Consider the following 27,042-nt stretch of genomic DNA (forward strand, 5'->3'; position numbering starts at 1 on the left):
AAACCATAGTGATCCTCCTTTGAATTTTAATGATTACTGGCTATTCAAAGATTCATTGTTTTGACTTCCTGTCCTTACCTTTGTTTCCTACATGTCTGTGGGGAACACCTGTCTAATACTGGATCTGCCACTGGTTCTCACTGGCTTACCAGAGTCACTCAAGCCTATCTCTGAGTGTTAAGCTGAAATGCTGGCTACTCATCCATGACAATAAATGTAGGATATATATTTGCAGAGATACGCAGATAGACAGCAGAAGGACAGATAAGTGATTGAGTCATTTTCCAGTGAAATCAACATTTGGGATCTGATAATATATTATTATCACTGTAGAAATATAAGTTCATATTCTTAATCATAAATTTATTGAGATGCATTTATCTATGGAAAATCTAGTAGATGGGAAAGTGTTTTAAATTTTGAAGGTGCTGTTCTTACTCAAAATTCTGGACCATGAAACCTTCAACAAATCACTGGTCCTCCGTTTCACAATCTGTTAAATGGCAACATTCTTTTTCAAGGACATGGTCATGGTCATTTTGTTCAAGTGCTACAAATCTTCAGAAATGGTGAGTAAATGGAAGTAGCCATGACATGTCTCAGGTATGAGCACTGGAATTACATATTTTGTTTTCAGAATCTAGGAGGTGTCAGTGTTGCAACCTTGAGTTCCTATTTTGTCCATTGTGTAACCACACAGAATTTTTTCCTTCTCTTTTTTATAGGTATCACCTAGGAACATCATGATTTTTCAAGAATATATTATTCTAATATGAGATTTTAACAACTACATTGTATTTATGCATAATACATTTTATGCCTTATCTTCAGGCTTCTGGACTTTGATTCAGAATATCAGGAGCTCTGGGATTGGCTGATTGACATGGAGTCCCTTGTGATGGACAGCCACGACCTGATGATGTCAGAGGAGCAGCAGCAGCATCTTTACAAGGTTAGAGCTACCCTTCCTGACTTTACTTTGCTGTGGAAGATCTGATTAGCCTGACAAGTCTCTCTCTCTCACAGGATATCTTTGCGTTTATTGTATGTATCATGGTGTCTATTAGAATTCCCTTCCCTGTCCCCAAACTCATTTCCATCCCTTGTGTGCTGACAGGCTGCACCGACATCATAATTGCAAGAAAGTTCCCTTTATCACATTCTATTTGGTGTAATTCTATAGAAGGACAAAGATTTATCTTCAAGATGAATAGCAATAAATGAAACTGCATTAATAAATAGACTAAAACAAAACAAAGGATAAATGGAATGGTAACATTTAACAAAATGTGTTTTGATTGGAGCACTCAGGTGGATTCTTTCCACCCCTCCAATCTTTCCTGAGAAAAAAGAAATTTGCCTTCAGTTTGGCTTGTTGTTGACATAGTACAGGACTCATCCAATTTAATGTTTATTAGTGATACATAGAACAGACATTGTCATATTAAGTCAATACATTTTTGTGTGATTTAAGAAAACTGGCTTAGAACCCTCATATTGATTGCAGGCAATCCATCTGATAACTATCCGTATTGTTTTCTGTGTCTGCTAATTCACCCTTGACCTAGTATGTTTAACCAATTCAATTTAAATAGTCTTAGAAGTTCTTACAAAACAACCATAGTGATTTTGACTGAAAAAATGGTTGCAAGATTCACAGGGCCTGAAAAAGCTGTCGGGGAGAGAAGAGGGACTTTCCCTGAAATATCAGGCTGCAGTAAATCTTCCTCATTTAGGCAATTTTTATTGGAGTAATTCTGACAGTTGTCATCCTTGAATTGCTTTGAGCATATGGCATATTTCAAAGAGCAGATTGTGAATCATAAAAAATAAAATTAATAACTAACCACAGAATCAGCAACAGTATAATGATAAGAAACAACTACCCTCTAGCTTTTTAAATTTTCTTATAGAATAAGAAGTACATTCAAGGTCAAATAAAAGTTGTCTTCTTTCTTCTCCAGTTTTAGTATTTTAAGTTACCTTTCCTTAAGAACTTATTTTAATGTTTTCCTCCTCTATATAGAGATATTTATGCTTTTCAAGAGTCTGGTTGACTTTAATTAGTGTCCCTTGGGAATCATCTTAGTTAAGAGAAAATATAAGCTCCCCAAGGACTCAGCACATGGGGACACTTAACTCCCTAAAGAATTCTATTCAACATTGATTAAGTTTGTTGACTGTTAGCTATTTCCTATATGGATAACTGTCCACATTAATAACAAAGTTATCCAATGCATCTTCTAGCATAACATATTGTTAGAGTAAAGCTAGGGGATTTCACATTTCATGTCAGGATCAGGCATTACATATAAAATGCTTATAAATATATATATTAATTTAGTGATAGAAAATATTTTATTCCTAATCCATTATCTCAGAAATTATTGCACTTATGATGCCAAATAACATTTCTTTTCATCTTGATGCATTTTGTATTTTGCACATATGCCACTATTTTTTCAGAAACAGTACTATTCTTTGTCAAAATCATATTCACATAATTTACATCACAATTAATAGGAAATCACTGAACAAAAAGTGCAATCTTCTTTTTCTTGTGGTTTCCTTGTAAGTGCTTTGCCTGAGAATTCCTATTCTGCCATATTGAAGGCTATTCTTCCACCCACTCAGTATTTCTGGGTTGTAGTATTTTTCCAGACAGTTTCTACACTGTGTTTTTTCATTTGTCACTCATGTCCCATCACCATTATTCTGCTTTTGATGTTCAACATAGACCAGCACTAAATTTGCTTTGAGGTATAAGCAAAATCAAAGACTAAGCTAGAAACCAAGGGCAGATACTATAGGTCTGTAGTATCTTTCTCTATGAGAACCCAAAATTATTCCAGAGGTTTGGAAACCTCCAAAGCAATCCTGAGGATATCGACTAAGGATTCATTTAGAAGGTAGGGTGGCCTTCTAAATTAGAAAAACTGATTGAGGAGAATTAATTTCAGTTCTTCCCAAAGAATCCCCAGGGATTCCCAGGTTAGGTCAACATTTTAATATCCCATTCCTCTGTTTAAATCTGCTTTTCCAGGAATTGGCTAAACTGATGACTTGGGGGAGGGGATTTTGTAGCCTATTGATCAAAGAGACCCCTGAAGGAGTAAAGCTTCTCAATTGGTCCCCAGCCCTTCCTAGACTTTAAATACCATTTGGGACTGCCTTAATTACTTTAATTATTATAGTTGTTGGCCCCCAAAGATATAAATACTTGATCAACATTTCTTATTAAGAACAGCATTTAGGGGCTGGGATTGTGGCTCAGTGGTAGAGGGTTTGCCTAGCACACATGAGGTACGGGTTCCATTCTCTGCACCACATTAAAAATATAGCTATCATGTCCGTCTACAACTAAAAATATTTTTTTTAAAAAAAGAAACCTTTTTTTAAAAAGTATCATTGTTTCTTAAGGCAACTTTTTATCAGTTTGTGGTACCATCCCTTGCACTACAGAACATTTTCCAGTCATGTTTCCCAGTCATTGTCACAATTCAACAGGACCCCAACCCATTTCCCAGCATTTCCATTCATCATAACCTATTTATATCATCTTCATTTCTTAAAATAGTTAAGGCAAAGCATTTACAAGGAAACCACAAGAAAAAGAAGACTGCACTTTTTGTTCAATGATTTCCTATTAATTGTGATGTAAATTATGTGAATATGATTTTGACATGTTTTGCACTTGTATTCTATACCTGTATATTCTATACATAGTTGATATTGAGCTAATAGTTGTTAAGTTTTAAAAAAAATTGAGAGTCTAGAGATGTAACTAAATGGTAGAACTCTTGCCTGGCATGAGTGAGCCCCTGCGTTCAATCCCCAGCACGAAAAGAAAAATAGAATTTACCAATAGAAAAGAAGCTGCTGATATCTGGTATGAATGAAAGAATGAAAAGGTAAAACTTTTAAGGGAGATCTTCAATTGAGCATGCAATAGAAAAATCTCAGGAAACTATGAGTTAGGACTGAATCATCATTTCTGCTCTTGCTGCATTGGAAACTTTTGTTCTCTTCCTGGGTAACTATATTTCAGCACCCAACTTTGCTAGCACTAATCCTTATGTCTAGATCCAGGTCTATGTATGTGTACAGTCCCAAGTTGATCCCCAAGGTATACATTAGAAATGTCATGGTAGAGAAAAATCTAATAAGATTTTCTACTGGTCACAGAAAGTAAAGCTTATTTACTATTTTTGACATTGGATACTACTTTCTTAACTCTATTTTTATTTTCTGGTTTCTGCTAGAAAATCAACTGACCTTAACTCATAGATATGGAGCTACAGATAAATATCCCAGACTGTAGACTATACATTCAGCAGACCTCCTGAGTGAAGCACTTGTTGCTTATCCAAATCCTGCAAAATACACAGGCACACATAGAAAAAAAGAATATTTAGAAAACTTAATTCTACATTGAGTTATATGGTGCATATTCTCTTTAAATCATTTCTTGTTATTTTCAGATTGTTAGATGTTTAAGACTTTTTTCCTAATTAATTTCAAACTACAGGGTTTTGAGAACCACCTAATTCTTATTGAAAATTAACCATGCTCTTAAATATATTTTATTCCTTGTTTTTTAAAATATTTTTAGTTGTACATGGACACAATACCTTTATTTTATTTACTTATGTGGTGCCAAGGATTGAACCCAGTGCCCCACACAAGGGAGGCAAGCGCTCTACCACTGAGCCACAACTCCATCCCTTCTTCCTTGTTTTGAAACATTGAACTATACTACCAACATCTTCCCTACCCGCTTCTCTGTCTTACTCTATATCTGAATAGTAACCTTCTGTACCTACTTTCTAATAAGCATTTGCAGTATCATCAGTCTGGAAAATGCAAAATTGTCCTTTCCTGTTTTTTTCCTTCCTCCATCTGAGAATCGAATCCAAGGAGAATTTGCTCCCACTCTCTCACTTTCTTTCTCGTCATTCTTTCTACCTTCCTAAGTAGGACAATTTAATTTGTCAAAAGTAACCACTGTGATTTTGAAAGTTCAGCTCCTATTTGGACTAGAGTTACGAAGCCAGAATTCATAATCACAGGGAGCTGTCACTCTGCTGATCTGTGTGTGCATTAACTATTAATGGAGAAATATTTAAAACCCACTTGCAAAGGAAAAACTCCATTTTTTTCATTTCTACAGATCAAAGGTTGCATTATTCTTGGGCTCTGGGAAGCTCAATCACCTCCTCCCCCATCCTATAAATTTTATAGACTGAGTGACCTGGAAGTATCAATGATTGGAGAATTGTAGCTCAGGCTGCTTCTGACTGCTATCACTGATGTATGTGGTCCCTAGCAATCACAGCTGGCTTTGTAATGCTTTAAGGGGGCACCCTGTCAGGGGCTCCTTACCTATACACAAAGTAGTACTTCCAGTTCTCTGCTACCTACAGAGCACAGATTGCAGAGCTCCTAGAGATCCTGGGTTGATGTGGGATTCCAGAGTCCAGCAGTAAATTTCAGGGGCCAAATTCAGAAGTTACATTCTGGTGAAAACAGGAATTGTTTTGAGGAGGCATGAAGCTCATTTAAACACCACATTTATATATTTTTTCATTGAATGCATTCCTTACCTGCTCCTCATCAATAAAATATTAGATTATATGATGATTTCTAAGTAGTTAAAGCTTAAAAATAATATGAAATAAGTACCCACTTCAACTAATACCTTTATAATTGCAGGAAACTTATACTGAAAATGGTACATTTAATTTTAAGGTTAGTTACTGATATGGTTCTGCATTTTATGGGAAAAATGCAAGTTTTCTCTATTTTCCTCCGTAGGTATAAGTAGTATCCAAACATGTCCTATGTGTAAAAGGAAAAGAACCATTCATTTTGCATAATACAATGACTACTAAACATATTAATTACATTTTTACCTTGCTATAAATTTGAGCTTAAGAATCCACATGAAAATAATAAAAATATTTCAAGACTATAATTGGGATCTGTGGTGCATGCCTGTAGTCTCAACTGAGGAAGGAGGATCGCTTGAACCCAGGAGTTCAAGACCAGACTGAATAACATAGTAAGACCCTTTATAAAACAAACAAACAAACAAATCAGAGCTAGGGAAAATATAGAGATTAAGGCTACTTCTGTGAGAAGAGTTGATGTACCTATACATAGACTGTAAGGTCATATATGGCCAATAAAGATGATCCTAAAAATTTATTTTGAGTTTCCTAGTGGTGAAAGCAAAGGGGGAAATGTGCTCAGTTGCACAGTTTACTTTTTCCACGAGAAAAAGCATAACTTCCTTTGAGAAAATTAACTTTATTTTGATATTTAACATATGATATGAAAACATTTTTAGGATTTTTATATAGCTTAGAATAAGAGAGCAGGCAAATTTTGAACCAAAATAGTTCTTACAAATAAATGTGTAACCATAATACTTCTAGCACATGAACCAATTAGTTTTCTCTGTCTCTGTTGCCAGGTAATATTCAGAGACTTTGTAGAACTCTCACCAAAAGTTGGCTCCTTTCAATGATAGTTTGACCAGGTGGGATTAATTAAGAGAGGATGTCAACATTATATGTTGGAAAAGAAGAGAATATCAGAAAAGTGAGAGGGATCTGTAAGCATTTGGATAAAAGGAAAACAGTAAAATTAGTTAATACAAAGTGAATCAAATAAAAAATAGCACTGGAACAAATTAAAATAGCAGGTAGATAGATGAATAGGTAAGACAATGCTAAAAAATACAAATAAATTTTAAAAACTAAGCAGTGAAAGAAAAATTGGCTTAGAAACAGTTACCAGAGGAAAGGATAAATTTTAAAGGAGTAGACAAAAATGTTACTCTAGAGAATTTGGGCATGTGTTAAAGGCAAACATCGTTACTTTTAAAAGAAATGTGTATGAAATACAATTAGATATTTTGAAGAATAAGAAATGTAGAGTAAAAAGAAGATAAATGGGATATCATTGACTTGTTATTTTATCACTATCGATGCCAAAATGATGTTGTCATAGCTATGAACTGATTATAGAAAACAGATTAATCATACTATGCTTATATTTTATAAATTCACAAATTTCAACCCTCTGGATTGGATTGCTTTCATTTTGTTCTGGACTGCATTGATCTAAATAATTTCAGATGTGTCTTGATACCTTTGTGACTGAACTTTAACTTTTAAAAATATAACATTTTCTGCTTTTAGTCCAGGTTATAGTAGCTAGCCTTAAAATAGGGGGAAAATCCATTAACTTTAGTTTTTTTATATATATGTATATGTATATTGGTGTATAGAATAGAAATATGCATTGAAAATTAAATTCTGCTGATTAGGTCTTATATTGGAATTTCAGCAAGTTTTATATCTCTACCTTGATTGTCCAAAATGAAACAAATTAGTAGTTATTGAAGTAGTCAAGGTAAAAATGTACTAGATATACCAAGTGCGGGAACTTAATGATAATTTTTACCTCTTTCTCAGTAGATTAATTGTATAGCCTAATTGTATGTTAGATTAAAACTCCATTAAGAATATGCTTAAAATCATTATAATATTTCAAATAACATTATCTAGTCATTTTTTAAGTGATCAGAATGGAAAAACCTAGGCTCTCTCCATTACTATCTAGAAATGAATTTGTTGTTCCATTTTTGTTAAAGTTCAAAAAGTCCTTAGATTAACTGTTATGTTAATTTGAGCTTTGATGAATCAGTAGTATGAATACTTGAATATATGTATCTTTTCCTTTTCTTTTTAATGTGAGACAGGGCAAAACATTCTGCAATGTTTGTTTAGGAAAATAATAGGTAGATGAATGTGGTTTCTGAATGTCACATGAAATGCTGCTTATGCTGGAGCCTATAATTCCTATTTGAATCACTTTTTTTAAAAGAAGGGAGAAAAAAGATGTTAAGAGAATAGGATGCCAAGAAATAGTTGGCTCTGTGTTTGGAGGGGCAAGGAAGGGAAGCCCCGCCAGCAGTTTTTGTCTCTAGTGGGTGAGCTACTGTCCGGAAGGTGCATTGGCTCTCTGAGCTGGCCTCTGCGGCATTGTGCTGCTCCCTCTCTCCCTGGCCTGGCCGGCTCTGGCCTGGAGTGGATCAAACAAGCCGTGGGGAAAGTTCCCTCATTTGCATCACTTCTAGACAGCCCTGTCGTACTCTTTGCTGACAGGAAATCACTGTCTTTGTCACCTTTTCTCAGGGCCCTCCTTTTGGCAGAGATGGGCCATGTGACCAGCTTAATCACAACAACAGGGCTGGCTCAGGACTCAATGACATGTTTTCCTCAGCACTTCAATAAATGGGGTAGAGGAGTCAGTAAGAAATGACTACATTAATTTTAGAGTGAAAAGATAATTAACACTTGAAGGACTAATGCTACCACCTATGGAATTATTATTCAAATTAAAGCTAATTCATGAAACATATGAAAACTATCTGCTTTAATGCAACTGTTAAAAAAAATAAACCTTGAATAGTAAGAGTTGGTCATATTGGAGGGAGAGTGAGAAGAAGGTGGGGACAGAGAGGGTGTTTTGGATGAAGGGAGGAAAGTGAGAAGCTGGGAGAAAGGAAGAGAGGGAAATCATAGCAGGCATTTAGCTGCATTTGAAAAAGCAACTTAAATGCCCTAAAACTTCAACATTTGGGACTAAAGGCTAGTGCATGTAAAATGCTTACTTAGATAATATGAATAGGACACTGGCAAACAAAAGCAGTAGTGTGCTCCTAGAAAACTCTGCTTAAAGGAGTTTCCTTGGCAACAGAAATGCAGTTCCAAAAGTAGACAGAACTTTCCTCAGAAAACATACTATTAATAACAACCTTCCGGAACAACTTGGAACAATTTGACGACTTGGCAATAATAATGCCAAGTGTTCTGCAAATTAATCTAACACATAACAGTTATATTTCTCTTGCCTGTGATTCTACTGGACCCTGCCTAGAACTCCTTGCTTTTCAGTAGCACAAAAGTGAAAAATATTTCTAAATGCTGTCATGGAAAAAGGAAACCAAAAGAAATGCAAGTGACCAACAGTGGCCAATAATTGTATTCAACCTTTGGGAACCTACCAAGAGAGCTTAAGTCTGATGAAATGAGTCTATTCTAATGAAAGGTACTATGTTTAATATCTCATTCAAACAAAGATGTTTCCTCAAACAAAACTTGGTAAAGGGCTCACAGCCTGAAACTTGCAGGGATGTAAAGCGCATTTGAGACCCTTGGTTATATAAATGTAATACTTTACTACATATGTGCTGTTATTTTAAAAGTATCATCTTTTCCTGTCAGCCCAGAGAATAAACTAATCTTGCGTCCACCTGGCCAATGGAAATCATTTGAATTCTCCTGAAGGCTATCCATTTACCAGCTGAGAGAAGTAGAGTGTTCCCCTCCTCTGACCTTTCTTGAATCCTTGGATCTAAAGGTTAAAAGTAATCAATATCTCATTGTGCTGCTTGGTTTCAGGGTAATAAGTAATAACCATCATGTTAAAGTCCAAATGATTACAGATTGCACTTAAATGAGTTGACCTGTTAGGGAGATTTTATTAATTGCAATCAGGAATAATCATTAGCATTCATTAATAAAATTTTGGATTAAATTACCAAAAAAAAGTCAGCCTTTAACTTTTTGAAAAATTTTACTTAATTAAATGGGCATAATACAGTGCTCCTTCCTTCATTAAGATGAGAGCTTTAGCTTTAACCCCAGATATTTGTAGATTTCTTTCTGATTTCTAAAAGATAAATTAGAGGAACATTTAAATTCCCAATAAGAAAGGGCTTTTGGTTCACTCCTGTCTTTGGATCTTGAACTACTCAATACTGTGTATATATTTCTGGTTAATAACCTAATGGAATATCCCCCACCTACTTATTAGTATTTCCTACTTTGAAATTACTTATCTTTAGTGATTATGTTTATATTTAGACTTATTTGGTGTGAAGTTGGGAAAAGTATTATGTGATTCAACTTTACAGACAGCTAAGATATGAATTGGGTTTTATTGTTTTGTTTTAAAAAAAGAGTATGGTACCAAAGTTTAAAGATGAAAACCAAGTATCCTCATTGACAAAGGTGTATTGGTATAAAAAGGATAAATTATTAGGATTAATGTTCCATGTAATTACTTTAGGAAGACATTGATTATCATAACTATAACCACAAGGAAATGTATTAGATATATGTGCTTCTGAATTCAAATCTTTTGTCTTTATTATTATTCTAGTTTTTACAACTTATTAGAATTCCATGCATGCATTCCTGAAGTGAAAGAAAGGTGGGACTAGAAACTACCTAGATAATGTTTTCATTATTTCAGAAAAAGTTCTGGTACCTGTTCAGAATCGGGGTGAACACTGAGAGGATAAGCTCAACCACAGTGGTTTCACATATAAATTCATTAACCTTATCTTTTCTGTCCTTACCTCACAACCATATCTATAGAGGGAAGTAGATTTATAGGTTGTGATGTCCAAGGGACATCATCTTTGGAGTGTTAGGAATTCCTCAATCCAACTATCTCCATTTCTTAATGTCTGTACTACCTTAAATTCTGTCCTTAAGAGTCATTTCTTTGGGGTAGGAAAGAATACACTCTACTAGAAGCTGATAGTTTATGGAGGGATGTTGGAGAGCAATAATTGAATCAAATGCCTATCTTAACATCTAGCTTAAATGGAAGAGCATGGGAAAGGAAGGCAGTTGGCTGAGAGAAATCCAGGAAAATAACTAAGAACAGATATCTTTTCCACTATTTGATAAAAATGGAAATGTGTTTGTGTGTATGTATTTGTGGGATGGGAGTAGGATGAAAAGAAAAGAAATTCACATTGGTCAAATCTTACTATCTGTACCACGGCCTACTCACATTGTCTTAGTTAATGCTCACTATGATCCTAGATTATTTCCCCTATTTCATAGACTCTGATCCTGAAACACAGAGGTTAAGTGACTAGCCTAAAAGACACAGAATTAGTTTTTTAGTCACACTGGTCCAGGGTATTTTGAGATTAAACAAAACAAAACAACCTCAGAGGCTTAAAACCACAAAGATTTATTTCTCATACCTTCTACATGTTCATCACAGGTTGACTATTGGCTCTTCTTGGCATTGTTTTCACTTCATGACTCAGACTTACACAGCAGCCACCTGACTTAAATGTTCCTTCACTGTGGTAAAGAATAAAAGGATTTCTGGAGGGTCTCATTCTGATCATAAAACCTTCTACCTGGAGAAGAACCAAGTTCCTTCCACTCAAGTTGGTCAGCTTTTAATCACTATGACAAAATATCTAAGAAAAATAACTCAAGGAAAGATTTATTTTGGTTAATGGTTTCAGAGACTTCAGTTCATAGTAATCTGACTCCATTGTTTCCGTGCTCATGATGATCTTGGATCCCGAAGTGAGGCAGTGCACCACGGTAGAGGGGCATGGAGGAGCAAAGCTGCTCACCTTCATGGCAGCTAGGAAAGAGAGAGCCAGGCAGTGGGCAAGGGACTGGGACTACATATAATCTTTCAGGGCACACGCCCATTCTCCAAGTAGGCCCCATGTCCTACACCCAGTCCTACACTCATGTCCATCCCCAGTGCTATTTCCTCCAAGTTGGCACCGTGTTCACAGTACCTCTCAATAATGTCATCAAATTATAAATCCATCGACGGATTATTCCATTGATGAGGTTAGATTCATTAACTTCCCCAAAGCCTCATCTCTGGACATTGCTGCACTGGGGACAAAGTCTTAAACATGTAAGCCTTTGGGGTATGTTCCAGATCCAAACTGCAACACACCCAACATCATTGACCGGAATGAATCACATGTCTTAACCAACTTCAAAGCGGGTAAAGAAATGTAGCCCTGCCATGTGCCTGAAAGGCTGACAGCTAGAGATATTTGTTGAACTGTACCAGTTACTGTTACAAGAACTAACTGAATAAATCCAGCTTGGAATTCAGTCTTGGTAGCTCTAATGCCCATTGCCTTTCTCTCACATGCTGCTTACCTACTCACTGTTGCCTCATATCCTCTTCTCTAACAGGTAGAATTTTTGAAAGAACTTTTTTTTTTCTCCCTCTGCATGAGCTTTTTTGTGCTAAGATAGATAGAAGAAGCTCTTAAATTTTAGATGGAACATCTGCAAAGAAAACATGATGGACTTGGGTTGGCTCTTTAGCCAATCATCAGGCTGTTCTGCGAAAACCACCAAACTTTCATAAGCACCTCAGCACCCTCAGGAGGCTTGCTATATTGAGCCTCACAGGGTCCTCCTATATTCTGTCAGATTCAGGAAAGCTAAGAAAGAAAAATATATGCTTTTTTGGAGGTGCATTAAAGGCAACGTTGCCCTAGGAGGATTCAACCTCATGGATCCTGTTATTGCCAAAGGAAGTCACTGAAGAAGAGTCCCCATGGAGAGATACTCAATAGGAATATCATTTGTAGAAAAACCATTTTCCACTCCTGTCAAGGAAGCAATTTCAGTTCTCAGAAACAAGCATATTTTTAATAATGTGGGCATTTGTCAAGCTCATACATTCTTAAACTAGGCACTTCTGTGACACTCTATCCCTAATGAGGCACACTGGGGTAAGCTAAGAAGGAAGGAGTAGTATTCCTGCTGAACCTTAATTCATTTACATAAGACACAAAACTCACATGCACACATACATATTTCTTTTTCCCAAGTTAGGAAAGAGCCAACCAGGCTAATACCTTTATTATTTTGGGGTTGATTTCAATTTTACCTCTAAACTTTCTTAGAGATTTTTCTCCAGAAGGATATCTATACACTCCTGAAACCCATCTGAAATTACTATTTCAGTTATTTTTCTAAGTAGTTGATTCCATATGCTAGTAGACATTTGTATAAGAAAATTTATGATAATAATTTGTGATAAAATTTGTGATAGTTCCTTTGTCATTATAGCCATTAAAAACAGAAATTTGTGGAAGTACACACATGAATGTGTTTTTGCATATATATTTACATGTGTACACATACCCATTCATGTATGTGTTTAATTTTACAAAATCTTTCATCAAAATGGAATTTGGATGAAGCCAGATTCTTTGGATCAGATATGCTGGTAGTCCCAAGACATTTAAATCATGCATTTATAAATAACTATGCAAAATTACTTCATGTATGCCAAGTTTCAGTCTGGAGCATTTCTGTGCTATAAATCTTGGCATATTAGATTTTGCTACCTTCATTACAATAATACTATCCCTTTCAATACTCACAAGTGCCTCTCTGAGAAAACCCTCCTTGAGGATAATTAAGCTATGAGCACTCTGTTATTAATTAAATGCATATTTTTAAATAATGATGATAAATTTGGACTTTGTTGACCATATTTGAGAATGAATGATTATAATTTTTGTTAGACTCCACTTTCCAAGGTTGGGAGGGTTGTGTCTGTGGTTTATTGATATATCTCTAGTCCCTAGCCAAGGCTTGGCATAATAAAAACTCAGTAAGTATATTTTGAAGATTATATTTCCAAGAAGCTTTATCCAATAATTAAACTCTGTTAATCAGAACTATACTATAATTTCATTAATTTTCAAGAAAATAATTCTATTTTCTTTTTATGGTAATTGAGTATAAAATTCCATTTGTATTATATATAAAATAAAACCAAAAATCTTTCTTCTTGAAAAAAAAATTAGGCTTGACTTGAGGTAAGTGTGTTTCAAAAAATGTAGTCATAAAGAGGGTGAGAAATACAATAAGGAATTTGAACTAACTCTTTAATCCAAGTTCATCATGGTTGGTGTGTGAGTGTGTGTGTGTGTGTGTGTGTGTGTGTGTAAAGTTTAAAAGAGTAACTCACCTTTCCAAAGCTTAGCTAATTCAGAATGTGAAAACTTAAAAATTAAACTTCACTGCTATAATGACAAGAGAGGACTGAAACATTCTTTTTAAACTTTCACATTTTCATTTATAAAAATGTTTACACTATTCATAATTTTTTAAAAATCATATATATGGATATTTTAATTTTTTTACTTAACAGTTCTGAATTTTAATGATTTTAATTAAGAAAGGATTAAAAGATACACCACGTAAAATTAGAATTTGATAAAGATTTGTAATGAATTCATTCCTTGGCCCTGTGTGTGTCTACCTTGACATCCTTTGGGGTTTACTGTCTTACCACTGAACTTTGTCCTTCCTCTTCAGCTTTCCTCAGTTAGGACACCTTGAGATTTGAAAACATGCATGAAAAACATTCCTGTCTGTATGATTTTATTTTTCTCCCCTCACTGTCATCTGCCTGGTGGTTCTAAAGACCCATTTTGTGAAACATTGATTGTCTTATAGACCACAAGCAAAAAATCCTCGTGTTCACTAAAGTTGAAGTATAAATGAATCTCTCAGGTTAATTGAAATCTTTTTCTACAACATGAAAATATAGCAGAAGAATTCAAATTTGGCTAGCATTTTATAATCCATGTCTTGATGATAGTTTCACAAGGCTCCATCCGTCCAAGTTTGGACTAGAAAAAGAAATAAAGTATGGAAACATTGTCAGAAGCCTTTTCTGTTTATAAAAAGATCCAGGGATACCATGAGTAATGCCAGAAATCTCATGTGACAGCCAGCTCTGGTGGGAGTTTTGAGCTCACCAATTTCAGGAAGTAGTTCCAGAAACCTGATCTGGAACACAAAAGTTTTTTTTGTTTGTTTGCTTTCAATTTTTAACCGAGGGAAATAATTGTGTTCCCTATTTCCCGCACTGCTGTTCAGACCTGTGCCTTGCTGGGGTGGACACCCCCCGGGGACAGGTGATATTTGGCACTCAATAAATACTTTCTGAATTGAATCACCTGCTTATTGACTCTTTTCTCCTGAATATTCTAAAGTTCTTAGAGGTTTTGTACAGTTACTTAGTTCCATGGAAAGTAAGAAGTCAGTGGAGTTTCAGAAGTGTAAGTAACCTCCAAGGCACCTTCATTTCATTTCCTTTTCTTTCAGGGACTGTTTTTTTATTTTTTTAAATTTTTAAAAATTTTTTTTCCCCCAATCCATTCCAGATAGGAGAAAATTTGTCCTCCATTAAAAGTCTTTCCAGAGGGAATTCCACAACCTCCCATTAAAATGTTTAACAACTCTCCCTGCCCTAAATGTCTTCTTATAGCTAGTGTATATCCCCTCTGTTGTTTAATTGTCAAATCAGCCAGAATTCATGCTCTGAAATTAACCCTCTTCTCTTTTTTTACATGTAGTCCCATTCTTCAAGATTGTGCAGTGTTCTTTTTAAGTTAAAAAAAATCTTTGAATAATTTCAGTTTTGTCTATACTCATCTAACTGAACCTGCTTCCACCCTCTTTTGTAGATATGCTAATATTGAGAGACTGCTGGTAAATCCATATATTTGAGGAACTTTAACAAGCTCCATGTATTTCTCTATCAGATTTTTCAGTTCTCTCATATTAGCAGTTAATAATGGAGTTCATGGATGGTTTGGAAGAAGAAATTGGCTTGAGATGCTTTGACTTATCCTGTATACTTAAAAACAAGATTTCAAAAATGACATAGAATGAACCTCCCCCAAATCCTCTTTCACTTAGGGACAGAGCTGCTTCTTCTCCCAGTAAATGCATAATACATTATTTATGTAAGAGTGAGTATCATGTTTTTGGCTCCATTTCCACTTGGAGCATACATTGTATGACAGTTTCTTTGGCTTATTGTTGTATATGTGGCTACCTATTTTTAATACATTGCTTTTGTCTCTTTCTCATGCTTGCTTACATCTGTTGTTATGAAAACTGACATAAAGTTTTTAAACATAAAAGAAGTGATGGAGAAAGGGATGGTAAGAGACAGAATTTCAAGGGAACATGAGGTGGAGATACAGGAGCAAAGTCACCATCAAGGGAAACTGAAAACAGCCTCTCTAGAAGATAAATGGGAAGGAGGGTCAGAACAAGTGTGTTCAGTCTCATAATAAAAATGGTCATGGAGCTACATGAAGCATTTCTAAGTCATAAGGAACTTAGTACATTTTCCACTAATTAAAAAAATAAATTTAGGCTTCAGTTTTCAAACCTAGAAAATTGGATGATACTCACCTTGAAAGACTGTTGTTAAGATTCAGTGAGGTGGCCAGGCATAGTGGCACATGCTTGTAATCCCAGTGGCTCGGGAGGCTGAGGCAGAATGATGACAAGTTCAAAGTCAGTCTCATCAAAAGTGAGGCACTAAGTAACTAAGTGAGACCCTGTCCCTAAATAAAATACAAAACAGGGCTGGGGATGTGACTCAGTGGTCAAGTTCAATCCCTGGTATCCACCCTCACCACTGCCAAAAAAAAAATATTCAGTGAGGTAATTAATATAAGGGATTCACCTGGTATTCAGTTAAATTGCAAGTGCTCAGTACTTAATATGGAATCAGTCATTGACAAACTATGCCCTGCAGTTCAAATCCAGCCCACACCCTAGTTTTTAAATAAAGTTTTATTTAGAAACACATTCACAGACATTCATTTATGTAGTTATGGCTGTTTTTATAGTACAATGGCAGAATTGATTAGTTTGAACAATGATCTTATGACTAACATACCTAAATTATTTACTACCTGGAACTTCACAGAAAAAGTTTGCTAATCCCTGGTAAAAATAATAACTACTATGGCAACGCTTTAGAAATATATATGAGTCTTCAGACTTGTGTGATTCCCCAATTACTTTTCTGTCTGCTGTATTTCAGCAATGCCTGTTAACTATCATTCTTTTGCCCAGGGTTCTAATTTTCCTTTTGTAACAACTCAAAACTCTTCTTGTTTTCTTGCTTTTCAGTGTAACCGTAAATGGTTAATTGTTTCATTTCACCACCAGGTGGCCTCCTATACTCTGTTGTGCTTGTGGGACCCAAAGAAAATAGGAAGTGAATCTGATATATTTCTTGCAAGTTTGGCTGTTGCTATGCTATTATAACTCTTCATTGGTAGCTCAACTGTTCTGAAATCGCCATATGAACCCTGCATTTGGCCCTGAAACAAAAATAAATTTACACTGACAATTTTTAGAAAATGAATTCTATATCAGAGTTAGAAACCATTAAAACAGTAAAAATAAAAATATATTTAAATGCGTACTCACGCATACACACACATACACCAAAGATAATTTTTTAAAAATAATCTTGGTTATCATTCTTTAAAGGGAATGGATGGACCTCATCTCAGTGCCCCAGTTTATATTTTATTCTATAGATCCCCTTTTGAGGTTTCTTTAAGTTTATTTTTAAGGTTTGCTAAAGACCAGTGTAGAGAAACCATGTGATAAAGCGCTGGAGAAGCATTCAAGGTTCCCTTTGGACAATGACTCTTTATCTTTTCAGGTCTCATTTTCTTCATCAGTGAAACGAGGAGGATGGAATGAGTAGCTCTAAGATCCCTTTCAACTTCAGCATTCTCTCTTTGCTGGAAACTATCAAAGATAGCTTCAATTCACCTGTTAGCAATCTGGCAAAATCAGCATTTTAGGAGCACAATTCCAAAGACTACAAACTTACGGATAAATATAATATTTTTTAGACTACCATGAGAAGTATAATTTGTAAATGCCACACTGTTTGTTGTTCATTTCAGGTAGTATCATACCTACCTTTTTTTTTTCCCTGAAGCATCTTAGACCCTTTTCTTTATATTTTACTTTTATTCAATGGTAGGTAACTATTCAATTGCATTCTGTTCGGTGTCTTTTTCTATGTGTCATAGAAATTCAGTTTTGTCTTTGACGTTTAATTTTCCACACATTTAAATTTCCCTACATTTTTCTATAGACATTTAACAAATATTCTTTGATTTTTTTCACAGAATAGAAGAAATATATTCATCTATATTTCCATTGAAAATTGGTCACTTCATATTGTCACGTCCACAACCTTATTGTGCCAGGGCAGGGAGGTTGGTTGCAGGAAAACCAATGAAAGTGTCTAGAGACTGCATGGAGACGTAAGATTTATCAAGGGAGACTCACAAGAGATCTGCGACTGCTCCAAGACTTCAATGGCAATAGGTTGAGCAGATAGCACCTCTGTCAGTCACAGTGCTTTGTCAAACAGTGCCTCTTCTCCCACACAGTATTTTGTACTGTGGCTACTGACTGGACAAGTGACATGTATCTTTTCCACGGTGCCCTCTGTTCCATGGTCCCCACTCAGAAAGGGGTTAGGCTGTGGAAGCAGTGACATCATCAGCATTAACTTGCTTTGTTTGCTTGTATGACCAGCATGAGCAACTGTCCTGGTGCACATCCAAGAAAGTAACTGTCTACAGATAACCCCTACCCTTGTCCCCAGTGTGCATAAGAGAAGGCCAGTGTCCTTTAAGATAATATGTATCTGGACTTTCCATCCTAGGCTTGTTGTCATTGTTCCCTTCACTTGGCTAGGTTTGGGGGAACAGAAAAGGGGCATTCAGTGAAATGGTGTTTAGGTGTCTCTCTTTACTGATGATACACCTATTAGAGAAGCTAATTGTTCTTAACTTCTGCTTCTATTGCAGTATATTCATCACTAGTTTATATATCAGATGTATTTGTTACATTGGATGTCTTAGTGAATACAGCTAAAATCATTTAGCTGTCTATGAGGAAAGGATCTGAATACTTCTTAAAGCATTTTGGTAAACAAACAAAAAAAGGACTTACTTAAGTGTTTCCATTTTTGGCGAGTGGTGAGGGTGAACAGTGCTATAATAAACATGGGAGTGCAAATAATCTCCTCAACATACTGATTTCATTTCCTTTGGATATACCCAGTAGTGGGATTGATGGATCATATGGCAATTCTCTTTTTAATTATTTGAGGAGCCTCTGTACTCTTTTCCATCGCTATATTTACTCACATTTCCATCAATAGTGTGTGAGGATTCCCTGTTCTCCATATTCTTGCCAATGCATATCTTTTGTCTTTTTGATAATAGCCATTCTAACTGGAGTGAGGTGATTTCATTGTGGTTTTGATTTGGATTTTTCTAATGCATAGATATATTAAATATTTGTTTTCATATGCCTTTTGTTCACTTTTATATCTTCTTTTAAGAAATGTCTATTCAGGATTCTTGCCTGTTTTTCAATCAAGATTTTCATATTTTTGCATGGTGCTGTTTGGATGTCTTATATATGTTTTATATTAACCTCTTGTCAGAAGTGTAGCATGTGAATTTTCCTCTCATTCTGTAGATTGTCTCTTCACTCTGTTGATTTTTTTCTTTGCTATGCAGAAGCTTTTGTAGCTTGATGTAATCCCAGTTATGTATTTGTGCTTTTATTGTCTTTGCTTTTAAGGTCATATCTAAAAATCATCGCTCAGACTAATGTCAAAAATGCTTGTCCTGGGGCTGGGGACATAGCTCAGTGGTAGAATAACTGCCTAGCATGCACAAGGACCAGGATTCAATCCCCAGCAAGCCCCCATCCCCCAAAGAAAAGCTCATCTCCTATGTTTTCTGGTAATTTCATAGTTTTAGGTCTTCCGTCTTTAATCCACTTTGAGTTACTTTTAAATATGGTAATATATAAGGTTCTAATTTCATTTTTCTGCACATGGATATTCAATTTCCCAGAACCACTTACTGAAGAAGAGAATGTCCTTTCCCCATGGTTTGTCAAAAAATCAGTTGACTGTAAACATGTGAGTTTATTTCTGGGCTCTCTATTCTGTTCCATTAGTCTGCAGTTCCGTTTTTATGTCTATCCTGTGCTGTTTTGGTTGCTCTAGCTTTATAGTATATTTTAAAGACAGGTAATATGATACCTCTATCTTCATTCTTTTTGCTTAAGATAGCTTTTGCCACATGGGGTCTTTTATGTTTTCATACAAATTTATGAATTTTTTTTCTTTTTCTGTGAAGAATACCATTTGTATTTTGATAGGAATCACATTGAATGTGTGTATTGTTTGGGATACTATACACATTTTAACAATATTTACTTTTCTAATCTCTGAGTATGGGGTATCTTTCATGAGTGTGTGTGTGTGTGTGTGTGTGTGTGTATGTGAGTGTGTTTGTGTGTTTGTTCTTGTTTCTTTCATTGATGTTAACATTGTCAGTGTAGAGATTTTTCACCTCCTTGGTTAAATGTATTCCTAAGTGTTTTATTTTTTGTAGCTATTATAAATGGGGTTATTTTCTTTACTTATTTTTTAGATAGTTTTCCATTAGTGTATAGAAATGTTACTGATTTTTACGTGTTGATTTTATATTCTACAGTTTTACTTTTGGTAGAATCTTAGGGATTTTCTATATGTAAGATCATGTTATTTGCAAATAGGAACAATTTATCTTTCTCCTTTCCAAATTAGATGCTTTTTATTTCTTCGTCTTGCCTAATTATTCTAAATGCCCATCAACAGATGAATAGATAAAGAAAAATGGGGATATATGTATTTTTTTTTCAGGGCATACAGTAGCATTCCAGTGTAGTGGAATACTATTGAGTCAAAAAAGAGCAAAATTTTATAATTTACAATAGGATGAATGAACCTGGAGAATATGATATGAAGTGAATAAGCCAGACAAAGAAACACACGTAACGCATGATCTCACTCATTTGTAGAATCTCAAGCAGTTGATCTCATAGAACTAGAGAATAGAATGGTGGTTATTAGAGGCTTAAGTTGTTACAGGGGAGTGTGCTATGGATTAATGTTGGTCAAAGGAGATATATATACATACATACATATATATGTAGATTATATATAATTATAGTTAGGAAGAATTTTTAAATGTTCATAATAGGCTAATATATAGAGACAGAAAGAAGGTAAGTAATTGAGGGGTTTGGGGGTTGAGGGGGAAATAAATTGGGAATGACTTCCAGTGATTATGGGATTTCTTTTTTGGGGTGATGAAAATGTTCTAAAATTGATTGTGGTGATGGTTACACCACTCTGTGAACTAAAAACCATTATATTGTACATTTAAAATGGAGGAATTTTATGATATCTGAATTATATTTCAATAAAGCTGTAAAAAAAGTAGGTTCACATTTGAATTAAAAGTCTGCCCTGGGAGACTAGTGACAGGCAGTCACTCTAATCCCCAATTCCCTACTGGAGCTACTTCTCTGGAGAGCTGTATGATTGAAGGGTCTTATTTGCTTGGGAAAAAAATTGATTGCAAGTTTTTCTCCTTTGCAAACTGCATTAATTGGTATCAAATCCAAAAAGTAATTTGTGAAATTTGCATCAATTTTTGTATGCCTAAGCACAAAAACATTTAACTTCATGCCCTTATTTTTTCAAATATATTTTGAAAATTTTCCTAGGTTCATATGTCCTAATACATATATTAGGCATTATGGTTTAATATTTCTTTTTAAAAGAGAAGGAAATGACATTATATTGGTAACTATATGAGGATGAAGTAATAAAAATTTGTTAGATATTGCAGTGTGCTATGGAAAACCAAATAAAAAGATTATCCTTTATTTTAAGTGACATTATAATCCATTTAGAAAATAAAATCAAATAACATGAACTAATAGTAAAGATACAAATTTGCATGTACAAAAATTAAGTGCTAGTCTTCTTAAGAAAGCCTTTACATAAGAAATGAGACATGAACTGGACCTTGTTGATTAGAAGTGAAATAAATAAGTGAAATAGAGGTAGGTGCTTTGCAGAAGAATGCAGTATCAGAAGAAAACCTTAGATCTGGAAATTAGTTTGACATACTCTTGTGACTTTACCAAAACCAGGTAGACACAAGAGAGAAAGAATAAAACTAGTGACAAATTATAGTAACTGTCTTATGTGTTCAATATATTTTTGCATTCTATTGAATATTGGTTCCTAAATTCAGTGTTTCATTTAGTGATATATACACCAGTATACAAACTTGTGCCATAAAAGTTATGCCAAAGTCATATTTTCTTAGCATGCAACATTTGGATCAAGTTTGAACCAACACTTGTATATAACGTTTATGTTATTTTATGGATACAATAGCTTTATATTATTTATTTTTATGTCATGCTAAGGATTGAACCCCATGCTTTACATGTGCTAGGCAAACACTCTACCACTGAGCTACGACCCCCAGCCCTGCATATGATGCTTATTATGTAACAGGCATTGTTCTAAGATCTTTGCATATATTAGCTCATTAATCCTCATAGTAGCCTTCTGAAGTAAGTATTAATAATATCCCTAGGTAAGCTACTAAGGCACTGGGAAGGCATAACTGGTAAGCAAGACAAGCAAAATTTAAACTTGTGTAGTATGATTCCAGGTATTTATTTATTTATTGTCAGTATCATTAATTTACAAATTAAAATGTTGGGCATGGTCCTTTTCTGCCATCACAGTTTTAGAAGTGAGTGATTAAATGGTTATCTCTGTGTAGGTTTTAAGAAGTACTATTACTGGGTGATATCAGTATGTTCTCTCCTTTCTTCATTAAGAATAGAGAAAAATAATAAAACTGTTGATGTATCTCTAAAGATAGGAATCAAACATTTATATAATGTATATCTTTCCAGTGACTCTGCTCAGATGTGATTTATTTTACTCTCTAATGTGGTCAGACAATAATTACAACACAATATTTGTAAGATAGAAAACAAAAACCAATGAGAAATTGGTCTTACTTGCAAATAAGTAAGCCCAACAAATCTTATTATGTAAGTATTTTTGTAAGAAGACTTTTTTTTTTTAATTAAAAAAAGACTTTTTCTTACTGGTGCACTTTACATAGATATCTGAAATTCTTAAAAACATTATCTATTCTTAAAATATCTGTGGTGGATAAATGGCAAGTATAGTTTTGTTCCTGTTTTGCAGATGGGATAACCAGGGAAATATGAAATGACTTCTCTTGGATTATGTGGCAAGCCACCAACAGAACAAAGGCAGGACAAACAGTACAGGACGAACGGGACTTGGTGGAGGGGTTTCCTCTCAATGGTGCTTGGGGAAAATCCTTGATGTCACAAGTTTTAGTACCTATTTCTTGAATAGTTATCTTTTGTTGTGGTTGTAGGCTATTTTAAATGACCACATCCTTGTTCTTCTGCTTCTTTTAGTTCCAATAAAAATACCTCTCTCTCTCTCTCTCTCTCTCTCTCTCTCTCTCTCTCTCTCTCTCTCTCTCTCTCTCTCTCTCTCTGTATGTGTGTGTGTATATGTGTGTGTCTTTCTGTCTCTCTGTCTCTAGGTACTAGAGATTGAACTCAGGACCTCTCACAAGCTAGGCAAAGCATTCTACCACTGATCCACATCCACATCCCTTTTTATTTTATTTTTGAGATATAGTCTCACTATGTTTCTCACACGGGGCTCCAACTGGTGATTTTCCTGCCTTAGCCTCTTATAGGCATGCACCATTACACCCAGCTCCAGTCTCCTTTTAATGAATTTTTTCAGCCCTTATAAGTTAATATTATTATATATGTTCATTATTTATTTTCATCTCACTATTTTAGGCCTTCTTTAGAAAGAAGACCTTCTTTCTAGCCATGATTCCTTCCTTTTTATTTACCATGCTATTTATTTTTATGATTTATTCTCTGTAGTCCAGTAATTGTTCCTCTGACTAAACATTTTTAACTTTCCTCATTTGCTACTTTCTCTTCGTTGTCTGTGAATCTACTTTATTTTGTTCTCCAAATCTTCACTTCTTCCTCCTCCTTACTTTATTGCTCTTGTCTCTTGTGATTGGACCCACACATACATACACACATTCTTTTTGTCTTTGGTAGAACTGTTCTAATAAACTTTCTTGAATGTTTATGGTCAATTCCCTTACATAGCTGGAAACACGCTCAACATGGTTATAACCAGCATTTGCTGTTTGGGGTCTTGATATATACCAATAAATTCCTGCCTGTATCCTGTAACTGCTTTAAACTGTGAGCCTTTTTTCTTTGGAGTGACAGGCATGACTATCAGTGAGAACTCTTCTTTCTGCCCTTTTAGACTCAGCCTCATGCTATTCAAAATTCATGAAGTTCTGGAGGATTGAGCCTATGCCAAAATGAATCTGGCCATGGAACCTACAATGTTGGGGTTCTTAACTGTGTTTTGGTTACTCCAAAAATCACTTTGAATGACATTCTTGACCTTATTTACATTATGTTCCTATGGTCCACCAATTTCCTTAGATTCTGAATTGATATCTGAAGATACACTTTCAAGAGAAATAATATGACCTAACAAACTAAGCTGAAATTTCCCCTGAAATTGTATTTCTGGGTTTTAGCACTATCTTAACCAGCTTTGGATGAGTCACTTAGCTTCTATGTACAATTTTTCACTTTAAGATGGAAGTGATTACTGATTTTCACCATAGGCTTCCCTTAGAGGAAAAAAAAATCTATTGAAATGACAATCAAGCTTTCTGAGGATGAAGCAATAGCATTTAAAGCTTAAAACCTGAAGTCTTTCAAATTTATTTTCTTAAAATCTCTTCCTATGAACAGACACCAAAAGAAACATAAAGGGGAACCTAGAACAGAAGCATTCAGTGGTAGAATGCTTTGCCTAGTTTGTGCAAACTGGTGTTAGAACTGGAAATTAGCCTTTTGCATTCCTAATAAATGTTTTTTCTGTGAGAAAACACTACCTCGTAACAGGTGCCCTTAAACTTTTAGAGATTTAAGGTGAACAGCTGTCACCTTCCTTTTTTCTTCCATGCATTTTATAGAAGCTTTCTGTGTACATGCTAACCTTCCCTGGCTATGAGAAGCAATTAAGTTTGTTTTTAGTTTGTATCTGAAAATTGAGAATATTCGTGTATTGGATATTTTATTAAATAAGTTTTCATAGACAATGTAGTTAAAAAATAAGGCAATCATACTCTCCTCATTTCTGCATGCTGACACTATACCTCACATATATGTTTCAACAGTTGATATAAACCCACCTGACATGTCTTTGGGAATTAATTCAAATGAATACATATTTTCATCTGTCTTACACATCTACGCCATAAGGCTAAGAGATAGAGTAGATAAGGGTAAATAATACATGGTTCTTGACCTCATAGAGTTCTGTTGTTGCAGGATTTTATAATCTAATTCTGAGCCACATTTGTCCTCATCTTAAATGAAGGCACTAAGATACCCTCAAAAAGTTGCCTAAAACATCAAATATTTTATGCAGGGACTGGGCAATGACCACTAAAACCCAACCACATATTGGATCTATTATGTTTATAGATGTGAAGGGTTAGGGATGTACACAACAGACTTTATCTAGCATGTATGACACCTCAGGTTCAATCCCTAGCACCAGGGGAAAAGGGGGTTGGGGGAATGGATTATAGATGTGAAAACCTTTGAAAAGTTAAACCAGACACACAGTCACATTGTGAAGGTTATCATGACTTTTCCATTGTGTTTTAGGAACAGGAACCCTGGAAAAGCTTTAATCAGCAGTGTCTTAACACCTACCATCATGTGGTAAATTCTGGGTACAGCTTCTCATTGCTGGTGTCCTTAGTCCCTGGGGAATACCCATTTGTGCTAAACTTGAAAATATAGTTTTTGATGATAAAAATATGGGATTCTGGCCTTCATTTAGGCCTCTGGGTCACATAAATTTTGAAAGTCACTGTATTCTGCAGCAACACATTTTTGATGAACTACAATGGGTGCAGTGTTCTCATTTTTCTCCCTTTTCTTAAAGAGAAAACAAGATATTCTCTCTGAGGAAACATTATCAACAAAGTCAACATAAGAAATATATTGTCTCTTCCTTATGAAATTAATTTGGCCTTTTTGGCATTCTTTTTGAGGTGCACAACATCTTGGCAACTGCTTTGGTTTAAAACTCTGCATGATTTGGGAAAAGCACGTTTCAGAATGTTTAATTCAGCGATACAAAAGGCACTAATGAAATATGCATGTATGAATTTTATATCATATTAGTTCTCTCTTTCTTGAAATCTGAATAAAAGCCAAACATCTGGATTATGTTTGAAAAGCCTGAATTTCCAATTTTCAGAGAGATCCAATCTATTTTGACATTGCACACTTAGCCTTAACATTTACAGTGTGCTATTAACATTACTTGCAATTGTAGAAAAAAAAAATCCAGATTTAAACAAACTTGGTGCCTCCTAATACTAAAAATATATCTATATTTGAAATGGCTGCTGCTGCACAATGTACCCATCCATAGTTTAGGCTTCATCAGCATTTCCATTATAAACACTTGCATTGAACAGGCCTATCATTCAGCTATAAAGATATGGGTTAGCTTTGATATATAAATTCTTCTGTGATTGTGTGTTAAAACAACAAATAGCAGTTCATGTATCACTTAGTTTGAGAAACTATGCATTGGCTTAGTGTTTTTCCAAAAACCTCAAACACTCAGAATACTCCAAGGTCAGCCAAGGAAGACAGAGCCCTCATACTTTGAGAGTTTATTCTTCAAATTTATAAGACAAATAGCAAGTTTTCTGTTTTTATAGATAATTGAGTAGATTTTTGGCAGATAGACTAAAGTCGAGGGAATATTCATGGTCAAAGTTTAGGGAAGTAAACAAGGTTATCGGTGCTTTATCTCATTTTATCATCATACTTTATTTGATAGGATATGGCTGGTCAGTCAAATTTCAGGGAATGAAGCAAGAAGTGCTGTGTCTACACAAGACGTCAACGCAGTGAATATAAGAATGCAGTGTTGAAGTTTGATAATGATAAACCTTCAGTGGACTTTAATTTGCTACACTTAAATTTTTACTGGATGTCTTATAGCATGTACTAGGTAAATTCTTTTGCTACATATGGAGAACAGCTCAAATCTAGAATTTTCCTTTTTAATTCTTCTTTTTTGCTTGATTTAAGAAATTCATTAAATTATATAGTTCCCAATTAAGCAAAAATAGATGTGTTTGGAGGTATTTGTTCAGTACAAGGGATAGAAAACAAAGGATGCTATTTTAAATTGGAACCTTTTTAAAAGGAGAAAACTTAAGTTTTATTACATTAATTTCTACTCCCCAGGTCTTTTTTCCCCCCACCTTATGTTGCATGCTCTAACAGATATTACATAATT

The 27,042-nt window shown here is 34.9% G+C and overlaps 1 protein-coding gene across 2 annotated transcripts in view; it reads left to right on the forward strand.

Annotated features, from left to right (window-relative positions):
* Akap6 (A-kinase anchoring protein 6) overlaps positions 1 to 27,042 on the forward strand; it is a 281,320-nt gene that overhangs the window by 144,175 nt on the left and 110,103 nt on the right. For both annotated transcript variants that reach the window (XM_047538507.1, XM_047538508.1), the window contains exon 7: positions 832 to 952. In XM_047538507.1, coding sequence (XP_047394463.1) covers positions 832 to 952 — 121 coding nt within the window. The remainder of the gene's footprint in view (positions 1 to 831; positions 953 to 27,042) is intronic.

Source organism: Sciurus carolinensis, chromosome 2 (assembly GCF_902686445.1).
Source record: "Sciurus carolinensis chromosome 2, mSciCar1.2, whole genome shotgun sequence".
Taxonomy (NCBI): Eukaryota; Metazoa; Chordata; class Mammalia; order Rodentia; family Sciuridae; genus Sciurus; species Sciurus carolinensis.